The following is a 13,598-nucleotide window of genomic DNA, read 5'->3' on the forward strand; positions in this document are numbered from 1 at the left end:
CTGCTAATAAAGCTGTGAGTGTGAAGCTTTCTGTATTTATGCGTAAATGCTTTTAAATGTGTGAGTTTTTAATCATGTGGCTGTACTTAAAGCAACCAGAGTGATAGCTTGTAGTAACTGAATAGTATTTATTTTGATATTTTAATTGATATTTATTGAGCTGCAGGAGGCCTTCAAACAGAATTCAATAATGTCCTTTTGACTGTGACGACGAGGCCTCGGGCTCAGTTTCAAACAGCACAAAATACACATCAAAGTAAAGAAGTTTAAAGTAGAATGATTTTCTAAATAAAATGACAGCTTATTTAAAATAATTTATTTTTATGCCAGAGATATACTAAGCTCTAATTAAATATAGGTCGGAACCAAACCAGAGTGACTTTGATATCTGACGGCAAAAGGCTTCAGTACTATTCTTATTTTAATTAATGATAAGGTTTCTGTCATCTGGCGTCTCATCAGTTTGTAAACCACAAACTGGGATTTAGCACAAATGTTTATCTCAGGAAAGTTAAGCATGTACCCCAAACTGAACTTTTTATTAGTGCAGCAAATTAGAAAAATGTTCATATAAACGTGTTTGTGAAAATCAGGGACTGTAACTACAGTCACTGCAAACTCTGCTTTATTTTACTGGACTACAATCAAAAGATACTGTGAATTATGATGCACAATTAAATAATGAAACTGCACAGTTATTAGAATAAGTCCTTTTTGTGATGTGCTTAATGTATTATTAATAAATGATACCCACACAAATGAAAAACGACATCAGTTATGACAGATAATCTGAGGTATCTGTAAGCTGCCAGTTCTCTGGATGCTGCTTTTTAAAAGGAAAACTTAAATCAAGCACAGTCTGCTAAATCAAACTCTTTAGAAATGTTCTCCTGCAGACATTTCTGTGAAAGCTGGAATAATTCTTCAAAGTAAGACACGAGAAATATGAATTTAAGCTACTTCAGCATCAACAGTGCGCTGCCTTCAAACACACACAGTGTCCAATCAGAGTCTGTGTGTAGGCTGGTGTAATGAGGTGAAGACAGTTGTCCATTACTTCCTGAGTTGATGGGCTCCTCACAGCAGCGCAGCCACAGCTGGAGGAGAGGGGGTGGAGGCACCATGAGGAGAGTACCAGACACATTCAGCCATATTTCTGCTCTGTGTTTGTGTCACAGCTTATTTGACTCCCACATATAATGTCATCAGTAAAATAATCATAATGCACTTTTTACTTATACAGCAAGTACCGCACAAGTTGTTTTTTTCTTTTCTACTTTTATACAGGAAGAAAAGTGTAACAATTTATTCTCAGGAACAGGAAAGAAACAGGAACGCAGCACTCCATCGCATCCACATCCACACTCCAGTTCCATCCAATTTAAAACCTGATCCTTGTTGTTAAATGAGAGAGATGAAGAGGCAGGAAGATCGTGCCAAAATATAACATCTTCATTCATGCAAAGCTAGGATAACGCAGTAATGCAGATTTCACTTTCGATTTATACATATAATTACTTTGAATCTGGATAGTATGATGTTGGCTGTAAAGCTGCTCAACAATTAACTGCAGTCATCTGCACTGTCACTGCCAACATCACAGTGATGAATGAAAACGCTGGTCACACACTCGGTTTCGCGCACAGTCGTGTTGTCAGAGAAAACTTTGCTGAAAGTTGTTTCAGGAGTGTTTAAATTAGCAAGTTTCATAAGAATAAACAATTTGACAGGACACAGGTACAAACTTTTGCTGTGACATCAAATAAAAGAACAGGTGTGTGTCGCCATCTAGAGGTGAAAAGGTGCAACTTCATCACAGGATTTCTAAGGTTTACGCTTCATGTCAACTCAAAACAGCACACTCACACACACGATACAATCCACAGCAGCAACATCATTTTTCCTTCAAACAGAAAATAGATTTTATTCCAGTTTTATGTTTTTGAATTAAAATGTTGGGCTGTAAAATCCAGTTTAACCTGCAGCTTTGGAAACTGATGTTTTTTCTACTTTCAGAGGACAATACTCCCTCTCACTGTCACATGACGGGATTAAGGTATAGTTTGATTATTATTTTTTTTGCCAAAAGAAAAGAAAACATTCCTGAAATGACTGAAGCCCCATAAATCTCTTGCTATTGATGCATTATGCATGAAGTGGAGACGTATGGACGTGTGCATGTATATGTGTATGTGTGCATGTACATGTCTATACTTATAGATATCTATTACTTACATAGTAACAGTAAAATAGTTGAAATTTAATACTTGCATATTAACACAAGCCTCATATGGATAGTATATGGATGATATGTAACATATTCTGAGTATGAGTGTACACAGAACCTCAGCTACTGTTACTGTATATGTTGTATTATCTTGTTTATTTTGTATTACTTGACTATATTCTGGTATACTCTTTGTACCCTTCTGCTATCTGTATCTGAGCTGTGGTAATGCACAGATTTCCTCACGTAGGATCAATACAGTCTCATCTTCATTAAGCAAAATTGCTTAATGAAACCTCTGAACAGCGTGTGCGAGTGCGCACACACCAGGCTGCTTGTCTGCCTGGTAAGGACCAAAAAGCTCTTCAAAGTTATCCATACAGCAGAACGCTGCTGCAGGGCTGCTCTCCCCTCCCTACAGGACATTTACACCAGGATATGCTGGTCCAGAGCAGCTCAGATACTGAAGGACCCGTCCCATCCCAGCAATAAACTGTCCCAACTTCTGCAATCAGGCAGAAGGTTCTGCACCATGCGAGCAAGAACAGAGAGGCTGAAGAGGAGCTTCTATCCTGTCATTGTTACCATATTCTCACATCATGCCTGATCCTTCTGGCTGCACTACAGCACACTTTAACACCCCACTCACACAATGTACATTCTCAGATTTCAAACTGTAAATTTCCAGATCGTTTTATTTTATTTATATAATGTATGTAACTCACTCACTGAATATAATGTTCTCTCTCTTTTTGCATAGTCGAGGAGCGTATCAGGTCACATTTCACTGCGTGTTGTACTTTTATAACTATGCATGCGACAAATAAAGAATCTTGGTAGGTTGTTCCAAACATCTCGGAGAACCATCCACAGATCTTCTGTGGATGTTGGCTTCCGCACATCCTTCATGTAATCCCAGACACACTCGATGATGTTGAGCTCAGGGCTCTGTGGGGGGCCGTACCGTCACTTCCAGTACCTCTTGTTCTTCTTTACGCTGAAGCTAGCTCTTCATGACTTTGGCTGTGTGTTTGGGTCATTGTCCTGCTGCAGAATACATTTGGGGCCAATAGCCAATTGTTTATATTTCTGAAAGCACCTTTCACCTGCCTAACACCTTTTGCACAGGACTGTAAATAAAAAAAAACACATAAAAATCTTGATTATTCACAGTAGAATATATGGAACATATATAAACTGATAGACAAAAAGGCTAGAAGAGCAGGTGGCAGTAAAAGGAAACAGCTGGCAACAGGTCAGCAACATGACTGTGTATAAAAAGAGCAAAGTAGAGACTCTGCTCTTTAAAACTACATTAAAAGATGTCAAAAAAACATTATAGCAAACACGCAACAGAAAATCAGCAATACAAATATACACAACTACTTCTGTGCCACTTAATATGCAGTTTGCTACCATGAAGCCTGGAAGCTGTTTACTGTGTGTTACTGTACAGCAGCCCAGGCAAGCTTCCAGTATGGAAATAAAAATGAGTCCAGAAATCTCCATCCAGGCAAGAGCCTCCACTGGAGCTTGAAAAATCTTAGCTTGCTTGCTCGTCATACAGCCTAAAAACTGCTCCATGATGCAAAGAAACCAAAGCCTGTTCAGGCCTCAACTGCTGCTGCAGCTGCTCGTTGTACAGCAAAATACACGAAGGGTTCACTTTTATGTTTTATTCACTTAAATAGATCAAACTGTACAGATTTGCACTTTGATCAATACGTACATGTTAGAAATTTTAGCACTACCATCTATTCAGACTCAGATTTACAGAAAGATGTTTGGTGAACTTGTATCAAGATGTTCATTTAAATTCATAATAAAAGAAAAACGTCTCAAAACATTTATAAATGTTTTCTTTGAAAATATAATCAGGACTCCAAACCTGTTCAACATCAGCACGCTACACAGCAAAGGAAAAAGCATACAGTGATTCAAAAACGTGAAGAAAAAGAAACATTTTTACAGTATCTACAAAAGTGAACCAAAGTGTTTGTCTTTATGAGGCCTCAGCCTCCCGTGGCTCCAACAGAAAAAGGCTTCTTAACCAGATGAATGCTTTTCAATAATGCTAATAAATATTAGCAACAAAACAACAGTGTGCTAGAAACTGACAATGACAAAAAAAAAAAAAAAGCCACATATGATACGTAGTTGTTTGTTCTAGACTCGTGTGCTCTGCCTGCATCACATATTTAACAGATATTAAGCTTAAAGGCTGAAACCTACAGTGTGTAACCAAACCTGTGGAGCTTTCTTATTCACATCAGACCTGCCGTTTAGAAAATATGTGGTCACTGGATTTACAATGAAGAGAGTCACATTTCTTCCATTTATGCTGGGAAATAGTTGGAGCTTAGTCTTGTGCTTTGATATAAGGACTCTGTCAGAAGCCTGGGTAACAAAACAAAGCTGACAGTTTTCCAACGTCAGAAGGACGATTATTTTACTGAAGTGTACTGTACATGGCAGCAATTTCACTGTGCACAGTGCAGGAAATGCAATTAAACAAATACACGTGTTTGTGTTCTGCCATGAAGACACTGCATGCATCATACAGAGTCCTTCAGAGGACTCTTTATTTGTGCCACTTTTATCTGTGGCACAAATAAAATTACACATGAATAAAGTTATATTGGAACCAGAAATGCTGCTCCGAAGAACAAACCATTATAAAGTGAAATATTTGTCGTCCAGAGAAACTTTGAGAAATTTAACGCACCATGTTGAAAAACTGTACAAAGCAGGCAGGCTCCTGGCGTTTATATACAGAAGACATCCTATTGCAGCCGTGTGATTGGGTATTGATTACTGCGTGGCTGTACTTCTGTGCAATCTGCCAACCGAACTAACTGAAGGACCTGTGCAACAGTCACCAACAGTCACAGACCCTAACATCCAAACCGACAGACAAAACATAAAAAAGGCACCGATGCCGGGGGGGGGGCTTAACATTATGACTCAAACCACCCACAGTGAGATGAAGACATAACATCAACTTTCATTCTTATCTTCCAGCTAAATTTAGATTAACACATAAAAAAGGATGCTTCTGCTCTAACATGAACTGAGCACTGTTCATAACCTGCAACTTTGTGTGTGTGTGTGTGTGTGTGTGTGTGTGTGTGTGTGTGTGTGTGTGTGTGTCATTTCCTAATGCCGGGGGACACTCTGACGAAGAAGAGGAGCACCTGAGAAAACAAATAGGGAAAAAAAAAATAAAAAAATTTAGGACAAAAGTTTAAGAACAGAAAAAGAAAGAAAATCCAAAAGAAACCAAAGATTAACCTGGAGACGACAGAAGTGGAGGGCGAGCGCTCTTTAGAGTGGGAGGAGCTCCTCTAGTGGGACCTCTGGGGCCTGGGTGGAACACAGGAGGAGGGTGGAGCAGGGGCCCACGAGGCACACCAGGACCGCCGTAAGGGATGTGTGATGACAGGGGACCTCGGACTATTGGGCCCCCTAACGACGGACCAGGAAGACGATGCAAGGAGAGCAGCGGAGGAGGTTTGGTTTTGGGATGAGCAACTAAAAATAAATAAAAGGAAGCAAATGAGCCTCTAGCTTTTCATGATTAGCAATGCTGTGGTAGGTTTTAGCGCTCTCACCAAAGTAGAACACTAGGACTTTTCATCATGCTTCACAGCCCCACAGCATTAAATCTTTGATAGACTTAAAAAGATACAAAGAGGGAAAACCCAAACCTGGTGAAGGCAAGAGGGGTACAGGTGAAGGTGAGGCGTGGTCTCCCATGGGCCCCCCTGTTAAAGATGCAGGCTGAGGCTGCGGTGGCCCAGATGGAGTCGGAAGCAGAGGAGGTGGTTTTCCTAACCCTGGAGGTAACATGATCCCTTTCTCACCCTCGCTGTTGGAAGCTAAAAAGAAAAAACGACGTAAGGACAAAGTAAAGCTGTTAGAAGTCAAAGCTGAAACAGCGCTTCTGTAGGAACTGTGTAATCGGCGTTTCACCTTGTATGTGGTCCTGCCGAGAGCGCACGTACTCCGAGATGGTTTCCAACTCCTCGGGGTACAGATGCACACCCTCAGCTAACAGCACGAGGAGCTGGCGTGTTTCAGAGGGAACGGTGTGGCGCGCGATCTTTTCTCGATCCAGAAAGTCATCGAGCAGCTGCGACGCCTCGGCTGCAATGTCTGCAGGGTCCCTCGGGGGTCGCTCTTTAGCCAGTCCGCGGTTGTACTCTGCTTGAACAAAGTCCATGGCCTGGTCTTTGGGCATGTTTCGATGGACTGAGGAGGGAAAGGGAACGTAACGGTGAAGTGTCATGAGGCTGAGGTGGGAGAAAGAGGTGAAAAAAGATTTTCCTTTCAGCTCGCGCTGAGATCGGTTTGATGTCAATGTTGGGATCAGCTGATTAAATTAGTATTTTGGTAAGTAATGCTTCTGAGGGGGGGGTTGGTTTGCTGGATGTGTGGCACTGGGGGACATGCATTTTGTGCAAATATGTGTATTTATCAGTAACTTTAATACAACATGATTAATAAGTACTGAATTTATCTAAATGTGCATCCAGACATTTTATTCTAAATATAATGAATGGTGACGCTTTTTCAGCTTTGTTTCTAAGGACAGACAATTGTTTTTGTTGAACTGATGTAATTTTGGTTGAATTCACCTAACAATGTGTTTAACATTTGTGTTATAAAGATTAGGTCGTTTACGTGTGCTAATATGACATTTTATCCTTTATTAAGCAGATTTAAAGCAAACTGCACATTATTACAACTTGAGTTTGATTTTATCCAGAGCCTGGGTCATCCCTGTGTAAAACCGGCCGCACGCTTCGTCCAGGAGGATACAAAAGATAAAAAAAAATCAAATGAAAATCCCCAGAGTTACGAGGTGAGATCATAAAGGTCCATAAAACCATAACTGATTTAAACGTAGCCAATATTCTCCTCGTGATCATATTTAGAGCACTCCGAGTCCTGTTCTGATATCTCGCACTTGTGCAGGGACAAGTTCACCACGACCTGGATCTGCATCAGATCAGATACTAAGTTCAGGTCAGGCTTTGGAGTCGAGGATCAGTCTCTGTTAAAAAGTGCTGCATGTTCAGCTTCGACCTAGAATTTCTCAGTTTGAGAAACCACAGGCATCAGGAACATGGTCGCGGTCTCCTTTTGACATTCACAGCAAATCTGCCTCCCAGGTTCAGATGTGAAAATGCAGTTCTACTGCAGGAGTAAACTGGGTCAGCTGGACTGTGACACACACCGCTGTGGAACTGTGAAAGGATTTGTATACAATCTTCACCCCATCCTGAGAATTTTCTGTCCTCCCTGAAATAAAGTTCCAGCTGAAACGTTGTAGTTTTGTGGTTCCCACAGGACTGAGGTGACACAGAAATACTTTTATGGTCTGTGTTGCTAAATGTCTCGACTGCACCTCATATGCAGCTGAATCTGGCATGCAGACCTCAAACCTGGGTCTTGCCTCACAAACGTTAAAATGCGTCTGCGAGCATGTACGACATGTTGAGGACGAGCCCACTGGAGAGTACCTACATGGCACAGATCGTGCATACGTCTGATAATAATACAGATTTGATTTATTTGTTTTGTTAAGAGTAACACTCATGTTATCGCACAAAAATCAAAGATGGAAGTGAAGTTGGTGTGTAAGCTAACAAACAGTCTGAATGGTAGCTACAACGTTGCCTTTGTGTCGTCTTCCACAGAAGTCTGATTGTTGGTTTGGTCTGGTTTGTTATTTAGTTTAAGATAGAACTGATGACCCATAAAATGAAACACATGTTGTAATAAATTGACCGTTTCTCAGTTTGTGTTTTTTTGGGATGTATTGTCATGTATTGTTGTGTGAAGTATATGCAAGTGCAAGCCAAAGGATCGTTTGCCAAGATCCAGATATTAACGTTTAGATTTGATAGACTCTGTACAATTTTTAAATGCACGTAATGCATACATGACTGAAGAACTGTAGCTTTGTGTAACTTTAGATATTGGTCTTTTAAATGGTAGTGTGTCTTTTTAATTTATTTGGTTTTACAAGAAATTTGTTTTAGACCTTGTGTTTAAAGATGTGGAATCTACAGACTGTTGAACTGAGCCTAGTAAAAGGGATGGTTTGGTAAGTTTGAAGGAATACGAGGGGTACGAACTTACTTTTGAGGGATTCTGAGAATATGATAACAGTGCAGGAGGACAGAGCTACGTTTGTCTGCTCCACCAGAATACATAAGGGGGAGCCTTCTGCTCGGACATCCTGCAGGGCCCGGGTCAGGCCCGATTCCGCTTGAAGGTAGAGCATTTCCACTGACAGGCCACGCTCCTGCAAGCACTGGCTTAGCGATTTGGGGTAATCCCTTTGAGAGGAAGAGAAACACTTTGTTAACGTGACAGTTCTATATTAAGCGACTCACCTCGTATAGGAGAAACCCCGAGTTAAATCTGTGACGGAGCAGAGGGTGACTCCTTCATTTAAAATGTGCTTTCCCAACAAAAACAGTGTTTTATGTGAAGCTAACACAGATTTTCAAATCTCTCATAGGTATGATTAGTGTTGTATTGTGTGTTTATTCTTAATAAGATGTTTGTACTGGAAATATTATAATACTAGTATTTCCTAGTGTCTTTGGGATACTGAGAAAGTTGAATAAAGTGTTGCATCAATTTATATTTATCAGTCCATCTGTATCGACTGAGTCTCGTAGTTAGCTTGAGTTATACTCCTGTGCTGAACCAATTCCAGTGGTTAACACCCTTGTGACTATACGAGTAGGACACTTTATTAAGTACACCCTGCAAGTTCAACAAGGTGCTGGAAACCATTCCACATTAAATGTGTCCCCTTAAATCAGCACTCTCTCTGATTCTGATGCTCAATTTGAACTTCAGCAAGTCTTCTTGGACACGTCTGTTTACCCAGTACAGGGTGCATGGCCGTGCCATTCAACACAGGAGTATAGACTAAGTCAAGCTTAAGCTTGACTAAATCAAGCTTAAGCGGCCATATCTGTGATTCAAATTAATCGTTGCTTTTAGTGTAGAAGAGTGTGAAAATTGATTGATGATGTTGCAATCTTGCAGTGCATAAGGAGTGCAAGTTTTAATGTGCTTTGACCGCTACTCTGTTACACTTTTATCATGTGTAGAATGTCACTGGTTTACAACTGTGGCAGTTTTTCAAAAGCATAAAATAACAAGTATTTTAACAGAAAGTGATCCGAGTGGCACATTTGATATGTGAAAAGTGTATTCAAGAATGTTTAACCTTCGCATGTATGCATCTGTTAATGTACTTCAATGCAAATCAGTGTGTAGTTGAACACTGAATTTTAAGATTTTTTGACTGTGCATAAATGAATACAATCTTCATTACTGACTGATCAAGAGACCAAAAGCAAACAGCTGTTCCAACTTTATGTGAAAGTATTTGTGTGAGTGACAAAGTGAGGTGTTTTTTTCCTGGTGTTCACGTTGCTTCATCTGTGGTTGTCAGTTATCACAACTAATTTAACAGACAATCATTCAACACAACACAGGAAGAAAACTACGTGTGCAAAAATAACCTGTGGGCTTTTATGTTGGTTTTTGTTGTTATTTTGTTTGTTGCCATGGTGACAAAACTTCACAGTAGACATCTGCATTGGGAACGTGGTTATACGAATACACTTACACACAGGGTCTGCGTGTGAAACACTGTTAATAAATCAACAAAAAGACTTTCCAAAGGGAACAAGAACCTAAATTTGAGTAGCCAGAACAAATTTGAAGTTACAACACGTTAAATGTGAACAAAGCCTCGTAGCTGAAACGATCTGCAGCCTGCACAGCACACCAAGAAAGAAAGGCAAGCAAAAAACTGACGGTGATAATAAAAGGATAAGATCTGATACAGAGTTATAAGTCCTTCTGCTCTTAACACTTTAATTGCCTCATACTTACTGACACATTAAAACAGCTTTCATCCAATAAGTCTCATCCTGCAGTGAACCAAAACTCCACAGTCATGGTCTGCAGCTGCTGCTGGAAGCCCTCATTTGTTCTGCGGTCTCTGTGAGCTTAGCACAGCAGCACATGAACCAGTCCTCCATCTGCTGCAGGCTCTGATTAAAGTGACCCTAAAGCTCACAGCAGAGCTCCAAAGCAGAAGGACAACTACTGTTGCCAGCTGCAGTCCAAGACGGTGGAGTCAATGCATCTGACTAAGCAGCTGAATGACACTGAGAACCACTACAACAGTAATCTGGCCAGCAAGCCAACCGGTAGGGAAAACACCAGCGAGGGAAAGGTTGTTAGCATCAAGTAAGATTTTAATATAAGGCTGAGGAAGATATAAATGGATAGAAAAACAAAAAACAAAAGATAATATGAGTCGGCACATATACTTGGGCCTGAGTGTGGGGAAACACTGAATGACATCAGTCTCCTCTCGCTGATAGTCGAGGATAAACCAGCAAATTCTGTTGGCAATGAATAAATACTCACAGGCACTGTTTGGTAACAGAGAGAACCACGCAGTCGGCTGGCTTCCTCTCCTCCTGCACCTGTCTGTAGAACTTCTGATACAGCGTTTTACGTCTGTCTGCTGGAGTGCCACCCTCTGGTTTGGCTGGAAGTTTGAGAAGGGTGACATTGAAAGAGACTCAAAAAGTGGCAAAAATATTACTGCATTCTTTTCTTTTCTTCTTTGGATAAATGTGTAATCAAGATTTGAGGATTTAAAAAAATTTCTTGTGTAAAGAGTATCCATTTTGCTCACTTGTTGACGGACGAAACAAAGAAACAAATCTCACCATTTGGCTGATGCTTGTAGCCCTCATACTTCACACTTCCACTGTAGTTTTGGATTTGCTCTAGTTCCTCATAACTGAAAAAAAAAGCAGTGAAAAGTGTCATTACAGTTTAATATAGGAGGTATTTCTATGCCTCCTCTCCGCTAGGCCTTTCTACGACACCTTAATATGACCATCATATAAATGTCTAAAAATAGATTTTCTGAAAGTGAGACCCAGAGAGTAAGTGCATGAAGGAGCCTGTGCGTCTGACATTTAGTTCATCAAAGTTTTAACTTTCACTCAAACAGCTTTTTTCCCCCCACAACATGGAAACAATAGTAGACTGTTGCAAACATTGTATTCCTGATGTCTTCCTAACACCTTACGTCAGCATATTCTCACATTCACACTGTCAAAGGATTCACAGCTGATGTGTTGAAATACTCGATTTTGTCATAGTTGAAAGTAAAATTACATCCGTCTTCTGTCCAAAGTACAGAATAGAGACTAAAGTATGGGATCACCCACACTTTAGACCCACGGGAGCTGTTCAGCTACCGGAATCCAAACCCTGAAACTCCTGGTGCATGTCAGCGCAGATGTTCTTTGAGAAGTTTGTAAATCTGGAGTTAGTGAGTCTGCAGAGCGCAGTCGGTGACCCCACTCTCTAACTTTACGTTCGTGACCGAGTGCCTGGTTCCTAAACTTTACAAAAACACATCTTACAGTTGACTGTGGAATATCTAGGACAGAAGAAACTGTGGCAGTGACGGTATCCTATTATAGTACGATGCTCAAATTTAGCGTACTCGTTAGAATGACCCATTCCGTCACAAATGTTTGGAACGCCACAGTGCACAGCCAGGTGCACACACCTGTGACACCTAACTTAAAGATAAAAGGTGGGCCCTAATTCTTCCATCCATATAGCACATGTGCTACAGCGAACAGTGTGCGATATTTTTCTCATTAGGAAGCAGCAGTAACACGTTACTTCTATACTAGTCAGGTGATATGGCCGCAATAAAGTCAGTGCAGTTTGCACAGAGCTCAGAACTGCTGCTTTTAGTTTATATACTTCAACCAAGCACTAACTGTTTTACAACACACTAAAAACAAGTGCTCAGGTAACTTTAGCTCATTGTACATCTATGATTCCAGACTACCAAGCTTCTATCAGTACCTGCGTTGCCTGTTGCATATGTAATTATGAACTTGCCCAAATAAAAGTGATTTCTGTGTTAAAGATGAGTCTACAACCTCGTTAGGCAGCTGAAACTATAAGTGTACTGAAACTGAAGAGCTGCATTCAAAGTTTGGTCTAACCAGTTAAACCTGTAAACAAGATCCTAGAATTATTTGTTTTATGATTTACTTTAAGGGAGGAAAGAAAAATCGGGCTGGGAAGGAAGTACGATGTTCCCCAGTGCTGACATAAAGAGAGTAGGGAAGCTATAAGGAAATATTAAATATGACTTGTGGCAACTTAGAGGCTTTAAATGCTGTTTTTAGTTTTTATGTACTACAACGGTGCATTTTCTTTCGTCTAAAACAAAACCATGAATGACGCGTAGCACTACACACAGAAGTGAAAGTGCACAGTAAATCACTCATAATAAAGCTTTGGTCACTTTAAACCATTGCCGACAACACAAAGGCTGCCCGAGGCTGGTACCTGTCCAGGGCATCCTTGAGCTCTTCGGTCCTCTCCTCTCTGGTTGGGTATGGAGCTGCCCTCCGAAACACACGCGGCTGTGGAGCACTGCACAGCACAGGAGGCGGTTTATAGGGCCGCTAATTGACAGCGTTTCACGTTTATATATTATTGTGAGCTAGCAGCTAATGCTAACCTCGCTAGCCTGGAAACTCACCTTCCGTTCGGGTTACCGGATGGCCGCCGACCACCCGCAGGTGATTTCACCCAAGACGACATTTTGCCTGCCTTTAAACTTCACCTCAGTAAAAGGCAGCTTTAAAGCACACGCAGAAAAAGACGCTCTCCTGGTGTTATTCCGCCAATGTTACCAGATACCAGCCTGTGGTGATGAACGGGGAGGAGGGGAAGAGCTCTTCTTCTGGCTTTACTGCTCTCACTGTGTGTAGGTGCACCATCGTCCCCTGCTGGACGATCATCTAATAACATTAATGGTTGTGCCTTTGAAACTCCAAGCAGCTTCCAGCTCTTTGTTTACACATTAAAAGAGATTTTATAAACAAACTGGCAGAAACGAAACTACAAATTAACTAAATGTAGGTGTTAAACTAAAAAGTTGACAAAATGTTTAATAACTAAGGATGTACAAAAATGAAATACATAGTGATAATAATCGTCAAACACATATATTAGTAAATAAATATGTGCGATATAACTCCATTAATTAGGTTAATTAAAAATACAGATTTCAATACAGCATTTACATTTGTACACTGCTGTTTATTGTCATATCAGATTGTTCTTCTTCTTTCTTCTGCTCCTTCAGATTAATCATCTCCCTCCATCTCACTAGCATGCATCTCTGTCACACCAACTCACAGCAAGTCCTCCGTTCTTTGTGGTCTTCCTCCTTTCTTCCTGCCTGTCAGCTCCATATTCGGCATCCTTTGTAAAA

At 40.6% G+C, this 13,598-nt stretch overlaps 1 protein-coding gene across 2 annotated transcripts; it reads right to left on the bottom strand.

The window, feature by feature from the left end:
* Positions 1 to 3,159: 3,159 nt before the first annotated feature.
* Positions 3,160 to 13,076, bottom strand: si:ch211-216l23.2 (nuclear receptor coactivator 5). Of its 2 annotated transcripts, XM_005463051.4 has the most exons (9): positions 12,861 to 13,075; positions 12,665 to 12,751; positions 11,008 to 11,081; positions 10,700 to 10,823; positions 8,375 to 8,574; positions 6,200 to 6,478; positions 5,935 to 6,105; positions 5,519 to 5,758; positions 3,160 to 5,421 (listed from the first exon to the last, which is right to left on the bottom strand). In XM_005463051.4, exons 1-9 carry the CDS (start codon positions 12,920 to 12,922, stop codon positions 5,384 to 5,386), a joined length of 1,275 nt encoding a protein of 424 aa, XP_005463108.1. In that variant the 5' UTR covers positions 12,923 to 13,075; the 3' UTR covers positions 3,160 to 5,383. The 2 variants fall into 2 exon arrangements, with proteins under 2 accessions (XP_005463108.1, XP_019217519.1); XM_019361974.2 differs by lacking the exon at positions 12,665 to 12,751 and having other exon boundaries at positions 12,861 to 13,076.
* Positions 13,077 to 13,598: the final 522 nt, after the last annotated feature.

The sequence above is a fragment of the Oreochromis niloticus genome, linkage group LG7, assembly GCF_001858045.2.
Source record: "Oreochromis niloticus isolate F11D_XX linkage group LG7, O_niloticus_UMD_NMBU, whole genome shotgun sequence".
In the NCBI taxonomy this organism is placed as follows: domain Eukaryota; kingdom Metazoa; phylum Chordata; class Actinopteri; order Cichliformes; family Cichlidae; genus Oreochromis; species Oreochromis niloticus.